Source organism: Amphiura filiformis, chromosome 3, assembly GCF_039555335.1.
Source record: "Amphiura filiformis chromosome 3, Afil_fr2py, whole genome shotgun sequence".
Lineage (NCBI taxonomy): Eukaryota > Metazoa > Echinodermata > Ophiuroidea > Amphilepidida > Amphiuridae > Amphiura > Amphiura filiformis.
In genome coordinates, this window is record NC_092630.1 from 16566733 (window position 1) to 16587955 (window position 21223).

The 21223-nt window shown below is 36.3% G+C and overlaps 1 protein-coding gene across 1 annotated transcript in view; it reads right to left on the bottom strand.

The window, feature by feature from the left end:
* Positions 1 to 2177: 2177 nt before the first annotated feature.
* LOC140147094 (atrial natriuretic peptide receptor 1-like) overlaps positions 2178 to 21223 on the bottom strand; it is a 131176-nt gene continuing 112130 nt past the window's right edge. The window contains 10 exon segments of the mRNA XM_072168867.1: positions 2178 to 2502; positions 5357 to 5460; positions 6978 to 7168; positions 8973 to 9147; positions 9446 to 9638; positions 11513 to 11656; positions 12923 to 13051; positions 13053 to 13116; positions 14342 to 14488; positions 18080 to 18251. Of these exon segments, the coding sequence (XP_072024968.1) occupies positions 2178 to 2502; positions 5357 to 5460; positions 6978 to 7168; positions 8973 to 9147; positions 9446 to 9638; positions 11513 to 11656; positions 12923 to 13051; positions 13053 to 13116; positions 14342 to 14488; positions 18080 to 18251 (1644 nt within the window).

Genomic DNA, 21223 nt, shown 5'->3' on the forward strand with positions numbered 1-21223 from the left:
ACCTTTGTTATTTTTTACCAAGAGTCCAATATCAAATGTAGTATAAACTTTAAGCCTACAACTTTATGCATGGATTAGCATGTAAAATCCGCACAACACATCACCCCTGGACCCAGCCCCTACTTAAAACCGAGACCCAAATAATATATGCCAGGATCGGAAATCAACAATGCAATCCCAAGAAATTATGATAATTGTACATATCACAACAGCCGCATTTAGGGGGTACGTTATATCTCCCCTAAACATTGTGGGGGAAACTTCCAGGTGTCGGAAATTGTCATTGATAGTTCACAGTTCAGGGTTTTTTTGTGTGTGTACCAATTGGTCAACAGTGTTCTACAGTAGCAGATCCAGGGGTGTTTTAGGAGGTGCCACCCCTGATATTTTTTGGCAAAATCATCCCATTTTTGACAATTTTGGGTCCTAACAGCTCTCCACCCCCCTGGTTTTTTTTACCATCCTGGATCAGAAGCTGTTCTATCCCGAACAACAAGAATCCTGGAGTGTGATTGTGTCATACATGAATTAAAAAATGGTTCATAGAGAGAACAAACCAAATGGGATACACATAACTGCCAAATTCATGTTTATTGTAAATTAATTCTGTAGTAAACCAAATGGTCAATTCCAGTTGAAATCCATCCATACACCCATTATGGAAGACGCAGCCTTAATCTCCCACACAAGGAGTGTAGATTTCAAATGGAGTCACTCATTCAGGTAACCCCATTTGAAATTCACACTCCCTTTGTGGAAGATTACGATCATGTCTTCTATACACTGATCTATACACCCCCAACAGATCCAGGAATTTGGAAGGGGGTGCACACTCAATGCAGGGGGGTGTCTGAGGACTTTGAGGAGGATTGAAGCCATTTTGTGGACCATTTTGACACTTCAGTTGTTATCATTGCTTAAACAAAAAGTGTACAAATGTCCAAACAGAAGCCAAAGTGGGCACTTCTTTATCCATACGTGGAGGGAGGGTGTCCGAGGGAGGACGCACCCCCATAGTATTTGGAAAAAATTCAAAATAAAGGCTGAATAGAAGCCATTTCATGGATCATTTTTCCACTATCATTGCGTGATGTTCAGAGCCCATCACAGTGTTTTTTTAACATGAATGGGGTGTGCTCCTGTCTGCATCCACCACTGCCATCAAGTGGTATTTGATCATGATCAAAATGCGGTGTAATTTATATCTTGCATGAAACATGTAGAAATGAAAAGCAAATCAAAAGGGGTTTTATTTTATTTTTTCTCCAACAAAATTGTAAAAAAAATAGAAATATGAACCTCGAAAAGGGGGGGGGGCAGTGCACCCATGCCTGGATCTGCACCTGGTATAAATCTCAGCTGGAATAGCCCAACAGGACATCTACAATCATGCCTGTTTTCTATGCTTAAAAGAAAAGACACAAAAAGTAAAACACACTTTTTAAAGTGCAAAGTTGTTATAGTCGAGAGCTGCAGTCACAGTCTACAGACATCTGAAAGTATGTGTGCTGGCCATGCACAGGCTTCAACATAAAAAGTTCAAGTTTTGAGATACTGTCATTAAAATTTCAAGATATATTTCCAGAACCACTGAACCTAAATTCTGGGCTTGTTTATACTAATTTTAATGCATTTTTCATGCTGATTCCAAATGGTCATGATGATAATGAAGAATTTTAAATTTTGTTAAGGAAATTTGGAACTTGTCCTCCAAATTGCCCAAATACATATAAGTTATGATTTAATTAAAGTAATTTATATTGCTACTTTGATTTCATTTATTGATTCATATTGCGCATAATACTGAATGTAATAAAAAGTTCTAAAGAAGAAATATTCAAAATTATTATCAAACACTGTCACACTGACACATTCATGCATCGTAAACTTCAACAAAAGAATTAGAAGCTTCAAGCTCAATAGTCTTTGCTCCTACTATAGTATACGAAAATGATGACTCTACGCCGTCGACTTTCTCCGCATTATATATAACTACATTAGGCAAGACAGGGATTTCATTCTTTGTATTTATACTGGGATTCGGATCAGGAATATCAGTCACTTGTGGTGGCACTGTAATGGCTAGTTTCCGTGGCGATGAGTGGTGATCTCCTGAAGGATCGACCGTACCTTCCGAATTCTGCCCCCTCTGTTGCATAGCATTTACTGCATTATTATTAATCAAGGTGCTGTCGTCTTTTGCTGTTGGATTTGACTCTGAATCTTCGACAATGGAAGCCATACGACTTCCGTGTTGAAACATCAGAAATACTTCTCGTTCTTCCATCTGTGCTATTTGACAAACCATTCAAAGTTTTGGCATCGTTCAAATCTTTTTGCGTTGAGCCATTTGCTGTATTGCTTTCGGGTACTTTAGCGTTTGTGTCATGATCATAGACTACTTGGTCCTTGGCCACACAGTCGGTTGAACTAACGTTTGATGTTGCATCCGTGTTAGGTGGGGAAAGCACACTATCCTGACTGATCACGGTATCGGTTGATCTGTTGAATTGAAATATATTCAAAAGGATTAAAATGCAAACACACATCTGAAAGTGACTTTCATAATCATGGGGGAGGCAAAGAGGGCAAACATAGGATGAAAGGGGCTGAAATCTGATTAGGGATGGTTTCAAAACACAACCGCTGATTGCCAGCCACTTCCACCCACAACCCTGGACAAAAGGGTTGGAATGAAATTAGTACGGTATTGCAAATGAGCCCCCGTTCCCCCCGATCAATGTTGAATCCTGACATTTTGTTCATGTGCGCTCAGTAGTACCCAACATTGATTGGTGGGGCAGGGAGAGGTATTGGGGGTGAGTGTAATGTTTAGACTTGACACTCAAGAAAGTGCCATTTCATCAACTCTAGAAATAACGAAAATATGGCCATTACAAGGTGCACATTCTATTTTTCATTCCAACCTATTTTGTCTTGCATTGTATTTGAAAAGTTGAAAAAAAAATCATCTAATTTTGGTTTTTTGGCCATAAAATGAAAAGTAAATAAGATATGGACCTGCAATTTGGAGGCTAAGCAGCTCTTATCATTATCCTTTACCACAAAAAGAAACAATACCTAATCTGTCATATTTAGGGACTGGTCACTAAAATTCCTAATATCCTATTTTTGGCCCTGTTTAGAAACACAATTGATCACTTTAAATGCCAAAAAAATATGTCTACAAACTTGTAAAACATTATTTAGATCAACAAAAATCTGAAATCTATTCTGTATAAATAAATACTATGGAAAAATAAAATATCGGGATTAAAATAAAAAAGCGACCATGCAGGGTTCAAACCAGTGCGGTCAAATCTGCTCGTTCAACTGGTACGCGCTCTACCAATGGAGCTATTCAATGTTACTCGATTTGTTTGCGATCATTTAGACCATATCAATGTATGAGTTTAACGGTATGCAGACACAATAAAGATTTTAATACTATGTCTCTATACTGTTTACAGGCTTGCATACCGTGCATTTTTCTATTTATGTCAAGTTTTGGAATCTAATTTGTGAAGAAAATGTCTGAATACCGTGGTTCTCTATTCAATAAGCCAATTATTATTGCATAAAACAAGTGGATTAGTTCAAAACACTTTTTATTCATTTATAAAGAATCTATAGTACAAAAGTGCACGTAGAATTACAACGCCTCAATAGCTCAGTGGATAAGGCGCCTGGCAGTTGACGGAAGGGCTTGGGTTCAATTCCGGGATTTTTTTTTTTTTTTTTTTTAAATTTGCTTTTGCCTATGAATAAAAATTAAATCAAATGCTTCGTTTTTGTACTGAACATTTGATTTTAATTTTCCTTTCTACAGACTTACAATAAGAACAATATAGCTATAAAACATGTAAAATATACTACACATGTTAACTATCTACTGAAGACGAAATAATGATTTTCTATGTATTTTGTATATTTTTTAACTTCAAAAAAACATTTATTTCAGTTTTTCATGTTCTGTTTCTAAGATTATACTTTCATGAATTGCATTTATAATATTTCATTTACATGTAAAGGGTAAAATGAACATTTCTTGGACGTACAACAGTTATAATGCAATATATGACGTTATATGAGCTACTTTAGTTGAATTGCATGAACTTCAAATTAAAGGCTGCATGTACATCAATTGACCGCTCCCTTACACTAGTGACACAAAAACAATTTTGGTTTTGTCATTGAGGAAAAGACAATTAATTTTTTATTTTGATGGAAATTTTCATGTAAATCGGACAAAGAATAAAAAAACTATAGCTATAAAACATGTGTCATTATGTAATTTCGGGTAGCCTTAGAGACAACCCTGGACAAAAGGGTTGGAATGAAATTAACGGTATTGCAAATGAGCCCTGTTCCCCCGATCAATGTTGAATCCTGACATTTTGTTCATAATGCGCTCAGTAGTACCCAACATTGATTGGTGGGGCAGGGGAGGTATTGGGGTGAGGGTAATGTTTAGACTTGACACTCAAGAAAGTGCCATTTCATCAACTCTAGAAATAACGAAAATATGGCCATTACAAGGTGCACATTCTATTTTTCATTCCAACCTATTTTGTCTTGCATTGCAGTTCCATCTGGTTGGAACCGGTTTCTATTGTTCTAAACAACATCTTGATCTTGATGTAAATACTTTCCAACACTCCTTGCGGAGTCACACGGATAGGTTGATATGCGCATGCATGCGGTTCGTGTAAATTAGTCTCTATTTGCTTTCTTGATTTCTTGTAGGTGTTTTGTTACGCTGGTTTTAAATTGAGTGGGGTCTAGAATGTCAACCAAATGATTTGGTAGCTTGTTCCACTCTCTAACAGAACGTGGTTCAACTGCCAGTCAACGGCCTGTCAAGTTTTGAAGAAGCCCCTTAACCTCTACAGATACATACCTATTTGATAGCTCAAGGGGTTGCACCACAGGGTCATGGGCTTTGAATGATTGGGCTCACATCCCCTTGAATATGTCATTGAAAACCTATTTGACCCTCAATTTAAAACTGAAGTAATATTTACCTACATTATTGACTGATCAAGATGTAACATTTTAAGATTGAATGTGAGTGCAGAACTCTTGCCCCCTCCCTCCAGTAAAACCCCCAAATTACGAAAAATTCCACTTTTACAGCATTTTTGCGCAAAATTTGTTGATTTTGTCCCCCTGAAATTCACTTCCCCCCAATGGCCCCCCCCCCAAAAAAAATTCCTGGCGCCGCCACTGCAGACTGCAGTTTTGCCTGTCACACTTCATGGAACGATCGGCCCTCATTATCAGGTGATGCTGAGACTTTGACTGTTTGTGGTTAGTCTGTGGTTAGTCTGTAGTAGTCCGTAGTTGTTACACTTACATTTTCTTTCCTCCATTATTAACAGGAGGGGCTACCTGTTGTGGTTGACCTTCGACCTGGTCATCAGTCCCTAGTAACCAAAAAGTGTTCATCACACCTTTTCCCTGAAAAGATAGTGAAAAAAAGGAAAAGTGAATTTACAGCAAAACAAGATAAAATATAGGAAAATCATACTAAATCAGCAAACAATAAAAACAATAAGTTAGTCAGGGTGAATAATAAAATAATAGTAGATACCTTAACTTTCTTTTGCCATAACCAAAGAATGTTTTTTAAAGGCACAAGAACTTCATGAATATATCTCTATGGCATGTATATTGTGTGAAACTAGTCATACTTCACTTGTTACCAATTGAGGATGAAAACGTGTGATCCAGAAAGCATCAGTGTGATGTAAAGGTTTGGGTAAATCTTGATGTTGTTGTTGTTGTTGTGTGATGCAAAGGTTTTGGGCAAATCTTGATGTTGTTGTTTTTGTTGTTGTTATCAACAATAGAACTCCTAAATACCTACAACTTCTTTGTAAATCCATACCCCCTATGGAAGACTTGACCTTAATCTTCCACACAGGGAGTATGAATTTCAAATGGAGTTACCTGAATGTGTGACTCCATTTGAAATCTACATCCCCTGTGTGGGAGATTAAGGTTATGTCTTCCATAGGGGATGTATGATATCAACTGAAATAGCTCAATAGCAAGTGGGCAAAGGGTTGATAAATCAAAGTTGAATAAACGGTTGAAATAACGGTCAGATTTGAAACTTTACGTCAATGACAGCCGTCAAGTCAGCATTGTATCAATGTGCGTCTGCATTTCCAACCTGATATTGATCAAATTTCAACCGCAATTTGACCATATTTCAATCCGATATCAACTTCACGTTGGAATGTAGTTGAAAATGGGTCAATGCTGGGCTGGAGATGGTGACAATTTCAACCACATTTTAACATAGGTTGAAATCAAGTTGATGATTGATGAGTCGACAGCCGTCATGGAATCAATGTCTTCTTGTGCCCACTGGGTATCCTAAAGCTCTGTTTAGCCATTGAACACATTCATGCCTTCACAATGTAACCATGTTTGGAAACTAAATATTACATATCAATGCATAAATAATGGCTAAACACATTTACAAGGTGAAGGCAAGAAAATGTTTAGAAAAATGTTAAATGCTATACACTGTTTTTGCAGTGTGGTTGGAAAAATCGTAAAAATGATCAAAATTTGTTGGTTTTTTTTGCACCTTTGTTAGTAGCATGTGTGTGTTGGTAGCATAGGTGTGCTAATGGTTAAGCCAACAGATGTGTATTCAAGACAAAATGGGACATTTTACATGAAAATGTAATATCTCTACCTAAGTAGAGAAATTCGTTACATGTATTTGAATGGTGCTTCAACTTTGTCAATACTGCTGTTTTCCTCATTTTTTTTGCCAAATTTTTTATTTCAGAAATACCTAATGACAATTTTAACAATTTATCCTTCACTTGAAGCAATTTATACAAACTCTTAATTTTTGAATACTTTAGACGGGATCACTGAATGGGCGTTTAATAATAATAATAAAGCACTTGCTTTAATTCTTGTATTCATACTGCCTCTTTGTTACACCCTCCTACCTTTATTTTCAGTTGACCCCTGACCTCCAGCTTAAAGCCACCAAGTTCAAAGAGTAAATCTGCTGTTGAGGTGCTCACATGGATCTTTGACGGTAGACCATTGGATTCCATACGGGATGCTGTATTTACAGTGTCACCAAATAGACAGAATCTTGGCATGGTTAAGCCTACTACACCTGCTGCAACTGGACCTGTTCAAAATGACATTGATAAAATTAGCAAAGATAAAAGTTGGTCGGGTCTCAAAATAAGGTCTAAGACCACTTTCAATTCAAAATGTACACTGTAAATCCCTAGCTGCCCATTTTAAAAACATTAAATATTCAGCCAAATTTTTATTATTATCTACATTTACCTTTTCAGAAAAAGGTTTTAAATTTGGAAACTTGTGTTTACATTTTATATATTTAGATATTAAACATCAACCTGTATATAATCTAAACACAAGCTAAACAGTGGTGGTGTTTAGCTTGTGTTTAGATTATATACAGGTATTTAGGATGGATATTAGTGTTTAGGATGCATTTAGATAAAAAGTCAAAGTCTAAATTTGTAAACCAAAGGGATGGTGTTGATTTTATTTTGGATTTGTGACATGTAGGAGGATATAGGTTTCAAAATATGAAACCTTTGCCTGAAAAATTACATCTATGTAGATAATACTAACAATAATAACAATTTGGCTAAACACCTAACATGTTTAAAAAGTGTATGGCATTGTTTGTCATATCCATTGCTAGTGTGACACTGTTGTATCCTTTTGGATCCATCCTTTGGTTCCCCGCTGGTCAGTTGGAACAGATTTTCCCTGTTTTTATATATTGTTTGTAGTGTTTAGGCAGAATGTTTTGACACTTTCTTACCTGAATTGATTCCAATTCTGATCTGACATGGTCGGTCTGGTAGATGTCTTATGCAGAATGTCTTGACACCTTCTTACCTGAATTGATTCCAATTCTGATCTGACATGGTCTGTCTGGTAGATGTCTTATACGGAATGTCTTGACGCCTTCTTACCTAAATTGATTCCAATTCTGATCTGACATGGTCTGTCTGGTAGATGTCTGATACGGAATGTCTTGATGCCTTCTTACCTGAATTGATTCCAATTCTGATCTGACATGGTCTGTCTGGTAGATGTCTGATACGGAATGTCTTGATGCCTTCTTACCTGAATTGATTCCAATTCTGATCTGGCATGGTCTGTCTGGTAGATGTCTTATACGGAATGTCTTGATGCCTTCTTACCTGAATTGATTCCAATTCTGATCTGACATGGTCGGTCTGGTAGATGTCTTATATGGAATGTCTTGATGCCTTCTTACCTGAATTGATTCCAATTCTGATCTGGCATGGTAGATGTCTTATATGGAATGTCTTGATGCCTTCTTACCTGAATTGATTCCAATTCTGATCTGGCATGGTCTGTCTGGTAGATGTCTTATACGGAATGTCTTGATGCCTTCTTACCTGAATTGATTCCAATTCTGATCTGACATGGTCGGTCTGGTAGATGTCTTATATGGAATGTCTTGATGCCTTCTTACCTGAATTGATTCCAATTCTGATCTGGCATGGTCTGTCTGGTAGATGTCTTGATGCCTTCTTACCTGAATTGATTCCAATTCTGATCTGGCATGGTCTGTCTGGTAGATGTCTTATACGGAATGTCTTGATGCCTTCTTACCTGAATTGACTCCAATTCTGATCTGACATGGTCTGTCTGGTAGATGTCTGATACGGAATGTCTTGATGCCTTCTTACCTGAATTGATTCCAATTCTGATCTGGCATGGTCTGTCTGGTAGATGTCTTATATGGAATGTCTTGATGCCTTCTTACCTGAATTGATTCCAATTCTGATCTGACATGGTCTGTCTGGTAGATGTCTTATACAGAACGTCTTGACGCCTTCTTACCTGAATTGATTCCAATTCTGATCTGACATGGTCTGTCTGGTAGATGTCTTATACGGAATGTCTTGACGCCTTCTTACCTGAATTGATTCCAATTCTGATCTGGCACGGTCTGTCTGGTAGATGTCTTACACGGAATGTCTTGGAAGCTTCTACCATTGCTAGAGACATGTTGGCTATTTGTGGAGCATGTTGGTTGCCATTGCGACGAGGCAATCCACTGGACACCATGTAGGCATCTCCTATTGTCTCCACCTGAAGGGTTAGCAACATTTATACTTGGATCAGTTTCACTTCGGTGAATATACATTGTTTGGCAATATTAACAGACATGTAGCTAGCCTGTTGTTTACCTGATGCAAGTTCTACAAAAGATCCAAGTTATGATCCAGGACAATAAGTGGTGGTCAATATAGCAACTCATTACAGACTTAGATCTAATGTGGATGAAACCCCATTTTAATGGATAACGGTGATTGCACTAAGTTCAACAAATTCTTCTGACTACAAAAATCTGAAGACAATTTGCCATGTGAACATATCAAATTCTTACCTTATAGACATCAAATTTCTCAATGACGGCATCAAAGCATGTGTATAAATCATTGAGAAGTGTAACAACCTGCATAGGTGTGCTCTCAGCTGAGAGAGAAGTAAATCCAACGATGTCACTGAAGTACAGAGTCACATGGTCATAGTATTCACCCAGGTATGGTTCACCTTTCTTGAGGGAATCTGCTACAGCCCTAAAACAATATAGAATGCAATGGAACACACATTAGAAGCACTCTTTAAGTAAAAGTAATTATTCATTGATTTTACAACTGTATGACAAAACAGGCGAAAATACTAACTTTTTGCACGAGATTTGCAATTTAAAGAGAATTGGCCATTGCTCATTGAAATGAATCTTGTATATGGACAATGTAAGTGTGCTCTTTCATTTAATGACATAAAATTTGAAGTATTGTAAGTATCACTTGAGGTTTTGACTTTTTAAAACCTATATTTTGGCCAAAAATTGTGCGTGAATAGGCTGTTTTCAACAGATTTACTACATTCGCCTTGTTATAAACAATGAATTGCATCATCTGTTGACGTAATGAAAAAAGAAATGTTTTTAGCGGGAAGTGTTAGATTTCGTTCGATTTTTCTGAGTGGATGAAGAGAACACTTTAGGTTTTGACAAAAACCAATCACATATGACTATTTTCCACTAGTCACCAGCTAGAAGCTCACACAGCTCTTATGATGCTATGTACTCAACCGTGTAAAGTAAACACAGACTGTGTTCTTTACAAGGTACTGCTGCTTGGACAAAATTGTGTGCTCAGGTGTATCGAGGTGGAAACTGTGCATAGATACGTTTATAAGAGAATCATTTTGTAGCGAAACCTTTCCATATGTCTAGAAATTTATAAAAGGTTGTTTCATTGCATTTCCTGGTATTTTTGGGTGCAGTGTATTTTCTTCACATGTAACAATGTGTCACGAAAAACTAGACCAAAGTGACATATCTATATTTACATTCTTTCAACAATGTGTCACAAAAACTGGACCAAAATGAAATATATCTATATTCTCTTTTTGGACATTCAATCATTTGGACAAATACCAGATTTATATGAACCATCCTTGCATTCTTGCTCTTTCTCAACAATGGCGACATTATCACATTTTTGCAGTACACAGCTATTTTTACCATGGTCATGATGGATGGTGGTCACTACCAGCAAACACAAAAACGTTTTAAAAACATTTTAAATAAGTTATATTTTGGCTTTTGGTTTAGGTAAAACGTTTTAATAACATTAAAATGTCGGGTTATATAAAGGTCATGATAACGTTTTAAAAGCGTTTTGTATGAAAACACACTACAACAATATTTTCAAAAATGTTTTCAAAAAATGTTATTGCAAACATTTTTGCAAAATATTGTGTCAATACTTAAATAACATTATGTTAAAATATTTGAACCCAGCAAACACAGAAATGTTCTTAAAATGTTTTTTCAAAACCTTTTAATAACATTTAAATGTCGAGTTATATAAAGGTCATGAAAACGTTTTTAAAACGTTATTGAAAATATTTTGGGCAAACATTTTTCGCAAAATATTTTTTCAACCCCAAAATAACATTCTGTTTAGAATGTTTTGTATCAAGTTTTCAAGAATGTTTTTGGAATGTTATTAAAACGTTTTTATACCCTTTATATAACCCGATATTAAACGTTTTCTGTAAAACATTTTTGTTTGTTGAGCAGTAGATTATCAAATAATGTTTTTAAGGTTATGAAAACGTTTTATACTCTTAATATACCCTTTATATAACCCGACATTTAAACGTTTTCTTACAACCTTTTATAACCTTTTGCGAATGATGTCGAAAACGTTTTGTGTTTGCTGGGTACCTGTGCTTGGGAAAGGCACTTCATAAAGGGATGGTTTATAGACTTTGGTTCATCTCGAGGTCGGTAAAAGTTAAGGTTAATTACACCCGTATAAGGGTGGTGTTGACATGCAGCGCACCCGCAAAAAAACAAAGATATCACAAGTATACATATAATCTGAAATTGGTCACAATGAAGAAAAACATAAGAACATGACCATGTTGTACTCACTCTGGCAGCATCCTATACAGTAGTTCATCCGTCTTGGCTTTCTCCTCCAGTAGCTGACCTGTCCTGTCAGACACAACTTTCTCAAGGTTCTCTGTGTATTTCTCCATCTTAGATAACATACTGTCCATTATATTCATCTCTTTTCTGTCAGAATAATAAAACACAAAATATGTCTTTTTGTAGATCAGGTTGTCATTTGCAATAGAGGTAGTCATTGTGACGTCAATGCCGCCATCTTGTGGGTTCGGAGTGCCTTGTTGTTAAGATCACCGCGTTGATGCTTGCCTGAAGAAGTGCGTCACGCTGCACGCACTGCGACTTCCGCGTAATCAGGGGCATAATGTCTAATGCATGATATGCATCCCGCGGAAAAGGCTGACGGCCTCTATGGGCTTTTATTTCAAATTATTTGCTAATTTTAAAGACTTGATTATTTGTCTCTGTATTTTACACTGGGTTTCAGAGAAGAACGGCAGTCCCTTGCTCAAATTGATGCGAGCGCCCTGTTTTAATGAGCGACACACGCGGAGCTTTGTGTTCACTTCGAGGGTGCCGATCTGCGCCAACCAATGATTTGACACACAATTGGCCATTCAGATTATCGGTCTGTTGCTATGATTGTCAGACGCTAAATTTAGCCAATCAAAACCACACTTCCTTGTTTACGCTCTGCATGCTCTCAAAATGTAAACAAGTGCCGTTCTTCTCTGACAAAAACTGTAAAAGTAGGCCTACATAGCATCTCCAAAAGTATTTTATCTTATCGAATTTTAATTTTTTTATGTCAAGCATATCTAAGCATTATAACAGCTGAAATCTTGGAGATAATGCTGGCGGAACTTTGGCCAGGCACAAGCGACGGGGGTCACCATAGATAGCTGGTAGGGGGATTTTTACAGGACAGGCAAGTGCAGCCAACAATAGGGCTTATTACCCTGATTGGAACTGACTGTAACAAGGTCTTTTAAATGGGTCATCTTCCCCGCCTTTACCAGATGAGCCACAGGAAGAGGGGAATTAGATTTTTTTTGTCCTGCAGAGAATTGAACCCGAGACCTCTCGCACCAAATGCAAAGACCTTAACCAGTGTGCTATGCTGCTCTCTTTCTCTTTATCCATCTCTTTTTCTCCCTCCCCTGTAAATCTGTTTCTCTTTTGTCTCTGACCCTCTCCACCCCCATTAGTGCAATGGGCTATTCCAGTTGAAATCCTTACACCCAAAATAAAATACATGACTATAATCTTCCACACAGAGTGTGTGAATTTCAAATGGGGTTACCTGAATGGGTGACTCCATTTGAAATCAATACCCCCTGTATGTATGAGTCATGTCTTCCATAGGGGGTGTATGGTTTTTGACTGGAATAGCCCAAGTTTTGTGATAAGATTTCTTTCATTTCTATCCCTTACCTTCCTTTCTGTATGTGTTTTAACTTGGCATTTATTGCATTGAAATCAGCTCTATATTCAGGTAACTCTTCCCAACATAGTTTCATTAAATCCACTAACTCATAGATGACATTTGCCTCTTGACAGGCGCCTCTAATTCAGCAAGCGGGGACGGAATGGTGGCTCCTTTCTCTTCATTACATCTCGAATTATTGCTAGAAAAAAAAAAAAGATAATATGAATTAAATAAACCAAATTTACAGCAGCATTTATAAAACAAATCTGCGTGGTCAATGTTTTGGATTCAGTAGTACATTATTAATTATTCTTTATTAAGCTAAACTAAAATTATTTATTCTTTATAAAGCTAAACAAAAAAATTGTTATGTCTCAGAGCCAATGGCAGTTTCAAAAACAAATGTGGAATGCGTTTTTAATAATAAGATTTTGATTTTTAAAATTTCAATTTTGAAGATCATTTTCGAGTGTTCAAAAAGCCACAACATAAAATTGTGGTTGATTTACTTAATGGAAGTACAATATCAATTGTTTCACACCTAAACAATGCGAGTATTGAGTAACTTGGTCAAGGAATTTGACATTAAAGCTTTGGCTTTATTAATGATTTCAAAATTAATTTAGTTTAGTTTAGTTTAATATCTTTATTGCACAAAATATCAAAATGCGGTGTGTGGTGCAAAAGGGCAACCCCGAACAGGCACGCAGGCCCACTGGATGGGGGCCCTTATACACACACCAAAATAAAAGAACTAAAATTACACAGTACATAATTATAAGCATATTTAAAAAACACTATAAAATACACATAATATATTAAAAACACTAACAATTTTTGGTTTTTTGTAGGTCAACCACAAATGATCCTAGCATGTAGCTGTAGGCCCAGGGACACTCCTAACCAGAAAAAAAAATAACCTAAGGCGACGAAAAAAAACATGTTTTACGGGTGGACGGAAATGACCCAAAAAAATCACCAAAATCTGTAAATATATGCAATTTGGGAAAATACAAAAAAAAATTTGTTCCTAAAATGTTTTGAAATTTGGGTCGGTATTCATTTGTACAGGAAATTTTTTCCCCAATTTGTTCAAAATCTGGGTCGGTCGGGGCCGTAGAACAAGGTTTTCTTTTTTCGTCGCCTAACCTTAATTTAAAAAAAAAATTTTTGTTTGGTACCCGGGCAGGGAATTTCCTACCTGGGTGATGTAATCAAAAATCCCAAGGTTAGAATAATAGTAAAATTAACAGATATAAACATCTCTATAAATATCACATATGCAAAAGGCATGAGGATACAGTTCCATGATAAAACAGGATTCTTAAAAGCTGCAGGAAAAGGATGTAAAAATGTGGCAAAAAACACAGGAATTTCTGCTTAAGCAGGAAACAGGAGAATGTTCATGCCTGAAATAAGCTTACCTTTGTTGCCTTTGCCTGACTCACTATAAGGCAAATTTCTTGTGAGAATTTCATGTAACATAATACCAAATGAATACACATCGCCTTTCTGGGAACCTTTGGGTGGCATCTCTGAACGCAATACCTCCGGTGCAGTCCACAGCATTTCTAAAAGAGAAAAATTAATTTAATTTTGAGCAAGAGAAAACGTATTCTACCTCAACACTCAATCACAAGAAAATCATCCCAAAAGAGTGAAAATCATCCTCCGAAAAGAATGAAAACCACTTTAAAAAGAGCACAAATCATTCTTTCATGGAGCCATTAATGCATTATAAGGGAAACTCTTTTTCAAGCATGTCCCTTATATATGGCTCCTTGAAAGAGGGATTTCCACTCTTTTGGAGTGGTTTTCATTTCTTTGCATTATTTAGAGTCGTTCTTCCTCATTTCACTCTGGAGAGTTAATGTATCACTCTTTTACGTTAAGAGTAGTTAGGGACATTGTCCAAATCTCAGAATGTCCCTTTAAGCACTTCAACTCCTTTGACTCTTGGGTGTGCCACAGGGAACAAGATTACCCCCTTTATACGCAGAACTAATGATGGATATCAGTCTGTGCCATGTATCTTCTAACAGGCTTAAGTTTGTGTTACAAATTGCTACTACTTTTTCTTTATGTAAGTTATATTCAAACGGTGGTCAATATCTCAGGATTCCAGGATTGTCAAGATGATTGCTGTAACATAAAATGCAACAACGAGTAGCCCAATAATAACAACTTGATATTTTGGATATCGCTGATATCATATAAGAGGACCAACAGCTGGAATTGGTGTTCAGCAGGCCAATACTGCCCTACCATGGCAAAAGGGCCTAACTAACAAATTGATTTTTTTCAAGATAATTGATTAAAACCGTGTTCAGCCTGTATTGACTTGTACATGGTAACCCATCCTAATTGGGACATTTAGTAGTGCTTTTGCCATGGGAGGGCAGTATAGCCAGTGAAGGCAAGGGGGCAGAAGCTCTTCCCCCAATTAAAAAAAAAGTCCACCTCACTGCACCAATTTGCTCACAAATAGTTTATTGTAACCAACACCCGGGAACCTACATTTTGAAAAAAAATTGTTCACCAAATGGCTCCAATTGGGGGCTTCATTTTGAAAACAAATACCAACATTGAGGGGGCATATCCCCTTTGGACATCCCCTGCATAACTTTGTAATCGCATGCTGAAGTGCAATATAAACCAGATATGACTGACTGGATAATAATTTCTAATTCCATAACCTCCCAAGGCCCAGATCACACCAAGTGCTAAACTTGGTGTTTTCTCCATGTTTTGATACCTCAAGTATGGTGTAAGCCGGGGTACTCAAGTTTGGTTTTGGTAGGGACGTGCGCTGAGAATTTGAAAGTGGACCCATAAATATACCAATTTTTCAAGAAATTTTCGGCCGAATTTAACCCAAATTGTCATAGTTTTTACAAATTTTCCCAAAAATTTAGGAAAATTTTGACAATTTTGGCTAGATTAAGGAAAAATTGGGCTATTTTCTAAAAAAAGGACCCATTCATATACCAAAATAGGCTTTGAAAAAGGGGTCATTGATATACCAAAAGGGTGAAAATGCTACCCATATTTGCGGCACGTCCCGTATGGTCATTTGTACTGAGTACCCCGGTGTAAGCCTGCAGTCAATACATTACATTTGACAACACTTCAGTTAGTGAGCTTGTGTGTGCACACCTTTGTCATCTGAGGAAAGTCAGATTTAAGGCTTTTGTCTGTAATTCTCATCTTGACAACTGGTCAGATAAGAAGAACAGATCATTGTATCTGGGGACAGGGTTGCCAGGAAGGTCACCTTACTCGCACAATTCTGCTACTTTCAAGTGGCTACACACCTCAAAAAGGCTTCCATGCTTTTCTAAACAATTGGATAATTTTTTGAACAACCTGGGTGAATAATCAAGGCTTGGCAGTTTTTAGTGTATTTATTTCTAGTCTATTTCGATTTATTTTGTCAATTTTCTTAGTTTTTGAGGTTGGAAAATGCCAAATTGTCCTTTTACTAAAGAGTTTTCAATCAAGGGGTTATCTGCCAATTGGGTGTCTTCTTTGCAAGAGTCTAGTGCAAAAAGCACCCAAAATTATGATTTTGGGTGCCATTTTCAATGTCTAATAATAATTGGGCTTCTCAAGCCGCTGCACACTGCCGCCTTGATCATGCTTAAGTTGCTGCACTGATGTAACCAGAGGGGTTATGATACTCAGAAAAAATACTTTCAGGTAAAATCTGAAAGGAAACAATTAAACATCCCTTTTTGGGTGCTCTCTCCCTTTACTTGAGACCAAATTCCCAGTGATTGGGCTTTTGCCTCCTCGGAAAGCCTGAAACATCATGGCCCTATTTGTTCCTTCCTCACCATAGGGTCATGAAAGCCATATGTCTGTAAATTCCAGGGCACCCAATTAGCCCGAGTCCCACTGCACCCTCTCACAACTAATCAAACATGGCAGATAATCATGACCGTATGCGAGTATTGAGGACAGGAATATTTAGTCTTGCACCTGGTTTCTACCCTCGTGAACTGCAGGCAAAATGATGATCATCAATTTGGTCACAAATCTAGTCATTTTTACCCCTTCAAATATGCTCAAAATTTACACACATACACCAAAGTTTAAATCTTAATCTTCATGTACACAGTTAACGCTTACAATAATCCGCCCCCGGACAGGAGTTGCCAGAATTTTGCTTGCTTCATTTTTCTTTTGTTTTTCAATTGTTTCTTGTATATTTTTTGCATATGTTTTGGTTTTTCACGCTGTGATCTTTTGAAATGGCGTGTAACAAAAGCTCTTATGTATGTATGTATGTACATGTGAGGCATGGTAGGAAGTGATATTTTGTTAATAATTTTGGTTTCTGTGCACCCTGGACCTATCCATGAATTACGTATCAGACCTGCCTGTAGAGAAGTCAGTGCAAATTGGAATGGAGGAGGTGTAAGTACCTCGCGCAAAAGCTGACCGGCTATGTGCATGGCTCGATGCATCTTTGGCCAAATTCTGGCAACTCCTGTCCGGGGGTGGATTATTGTAAGCGTTAACTGTGTAATTTAAGTGTTTTGATGTATTAACTGTTATCATGAATCCTTACTGTGATCAAAATAAGTTGAAGTGCAATTTTTTACAGAATAGTAAATGAGTTCCGCTTTGAGTAAGACCAAATTGTTTGTTTGTCCACGTCCGACCGACCGTGTACCCTGGTCCCGACCGTGTCCTTTTTTTTTTTTTTTTGATTTTTTTTTTTTTTTGATTTTTTTTTTTTTTTTTGGCATCGATGGGACATCTTATAAAACAGTGGTTAGTATAAATTTAAAGAAAGAAAATGTAAAGAAAATGAACAGTATAACATGCAGAACCATCTCAAGAGTTAAACCAGTAAAGTGCTGTGTGTTTTGACTTATTTACCAGTCTTCAAATGGTCAGTTTCTGTAATATCTGTAAAAAAAAAAAAATCCGACCTACCGACCCAACTGTTTCATAAGCCTCTTGGACAAACAAACTATTTTTTTTTGGCCTAAAGCAAACAATAAGAGTCAAAGAAATTTTAAAACTGACGAAATGCATTAAAATGTTATCATGTGAGTTACACAGCATGTGCAATAAGGGGTCCAGCTAGCCAAATGCATGTAAAATAAAATAATAATATTTGCAAATAATTTGCAACAGAAATGTGCACCTACTTCCAAATCTTTCCTCAGGGTCAGCCCCTTTTGTGTTTTTCTGCATGAACATCTGATTAGATATGGATCCAAATCCAGAGATCTTGGTGACCCATCGGGCGTCCAGGAAACAGAGCCTTGAGCAAAGGATTCCGTGGGATTTGATGGCCGACTGATGGAGATATTGCATTCCCTGCATGAGAAATAGGAAGATATAAACCAATTCAAAACTATCAAGGTTTATACTATGAGTAATACTGGGCTTCAAAACTTTAATTTTTAAAAGCAAGATGTCATTAAAAAGCGGAGTATATGATAATGGGAAGAGCTTGTTTGGTTCTCAGAAAGTCATTTAGATTTTTTGATTCTCCAAAGGCTTCTAGATTTTTAAGAACCTTAAAGGATTGAATAGGGAAGCTTAAGTTCGCTTTAGAACCTTCAAATTCAAAAGGGGTTCATGAAAATCTAAGAACCTTTTTGTAGAACCAATAAAGGTTCTAGTTTCTGAGAACCAAAAACAGTTCTTCAGAAGGCTCTAAGATACTTTTATGGTTCTTTTAAGAACCATAAAGGGTTCTCCAGTGAGGACAAAAAAGGTTCCTTTTGAAAAGCTTTACAAAGTCATATTCTGCTAAATAGTTCACATGGAAATTTAAAAAAATTTGATAAAAAATAACAATACTTGTTCCTTTAACCATGTGAAGGTTTGTATGACATTAAAACATATGTTCTGTAAGCTGTTAAAAGCAAAATATAAACTGAGCTCAAAAAGAAACTTATAATTTTTCACAATTTTATATCTTGAAATCCTGTCCATCAAATTGAACCAAAATTACACACAGATTTACTTCAATACTCTACTCTTAACACATGTCAGTAACCAAGCAGTTATCCAACTGACACAACAGCAAAATGCACTGACATGGGACAGCTTACTGGACCACATTCACAGCCCAGCCCTGTTTCATGAAAAAAGTGTATGAAAGGCAGAAAGCAGCACCGTTTTATCATCTGTGCAAGGATCTTGTGTGCATTCTCACAGATTTTTTGTCCTGGGTGCCAAATGTTGGGCTGTGAAAGTGAAGGATGTCCAGGAAGCTGTCCCATGACAGTGCATTTTGCTGTTGTGTCAGTTGGACAACTGCTTGGTTACTGATGTGTGTTTTGAGTAGAGTATTAAGGTAATCCTGTGTGTAATTTTGGTTCATTTTGATTGACAGTATTTTAATATATGACCTTGTGATTCACAAGTTGTAAACAATTATAAGTTTCTTTTTGAGCTCAGTTTAGAAGCTTTCACATTTTAAAGAAAATCTATAGAAGCTTTCCCCGAATGCTACTATCAATAGCAAACCCATTGAACATTGAATGGCTCAAATTGGACAAGGCTAGTCTCCCTGGCATTGAAAATCAAATACAAATATGAAATGCATTATACGCATAACTCTTTGCATCTGGCTAACAACAGCAGATGATAAACATTAAATTTGTTTCATATATTATTATTTTTTTGTAATAATTGAACAAAAAATAAACAAAATTTATGATATAAAGCTTTATTTGAATTCCAATTCAATTAAATATGGAACTTATTGAAAAAAAAATTCCCAATGAAATATGATCAACTTTGGTACAACTACACAGCATGAAAATTATTATTCTATAAAATCCTGATTGATCCCTTCTAACAAGATCTGATTCTGGTAAAGCTGATGGTATTAGTTATAGGAAATTGCTTTTTGATGCTTACGAAAAACATATGAGAATGGGTAAATATTTGACTGGAAGTGGTGATTTCAGCGATAACTTTCTAAATATTTTAGCATTGTCCTTTGTTATGAAAAATATATACGAAATATTATGATTGTGTCAAATTTCAAAATCAAAATTTCTTCCACACAGGTAGTATGAATTTCAAATGGGGTTAAGTTCTAGTTGGAGTTAGTGTCACATTTTAGAGTCCAAATTCCAGTTGTGTTTAGAGTTTCATTTAGAGTTAGAGTCATGGCTGATGGATTTTGAGTAAATCTACATGTTCAAAAAGCATAAAGGTACTTACATAAATATAAAATCAAATAAATCTAGCGCTACAATGCAACTTGAACTCTGAATCGAAACCCAGTGAACTCGAACTCAAATATAACTGAAACTGAAACTTGAAAAAAAATAATACAATTTACTCCACAAGAGATGTGTTTTATAACGGCTCGATTTGATGCAGAACTTGCTGACCCAGCAGAATATTAAGCAATGTCGGGAGTGTATATATACATTGTATGGTTCAGCCTAGCTTAACCCTTTCCATATGGGTGACAGTAGACGACAAGTTCCAAATTTTCTTTACAAATTCAAAAATGTCAGATTTCTACATTTTCATGACTATATTTGGAATCAGCATGACAAATGCATTATGAGGATGAGACGTTAATTAAAAGTGCTGTAACTTCTTCGTTATTCAGGCTTAATATATATAAAAGTATCCATTTTAGGAAAGGAAATTTGTCATAGAACCAAAATAAAAACACAGATTTTTGGATTTTGGAGAAAATCACAAACAACACATTCTTTTTCCTGAAATCTTTGTAAACACACTACAGAAAAAGGTAAAATCAGTAATTTGAATTTGTGTGGTTTTTTTTTATAATCTAGACACTCTATTCTAGGAAAACTGTTTTTCATTTTTGGATATGGCTTTATTTTATAGCTTTTTAAACATTATTTACCAAATAAAGCCAAAACTATTACTTTTTTCAGCTTTGCTAAAGTCCAAAATTTGGCTTATTTGGTCAATAATTCCAAAAATAAAGTAAAATCCAACTGTTCCTGAAATGGAGTCTATTTATGGATTACAAAAAAACCCACAAAACCCAAATTTTGGATTTTGACTTTTTCTATTGTGTGCTTACAAAAAAATTCTTACACTTTTGCCCCTTTGCACACGCCAAAGCCTTAAATGGTCCAGATATAATATAATACAAGCATAACAAGCAGAAAATGTTGCATATTAAAACCTTCCATGCTGTTTTCCTAAGCCTTTTTATAGCATTTTACTTAAATGGTACTTCTTGAATGTGTGCCCAAAATCTCTCCCCCCCCCCCTTTGACTTGCCCAAAATCTCCTTTTAACCTGTTAAAAATTGCCTGCCCTCCCTTTTGCCCTGACAA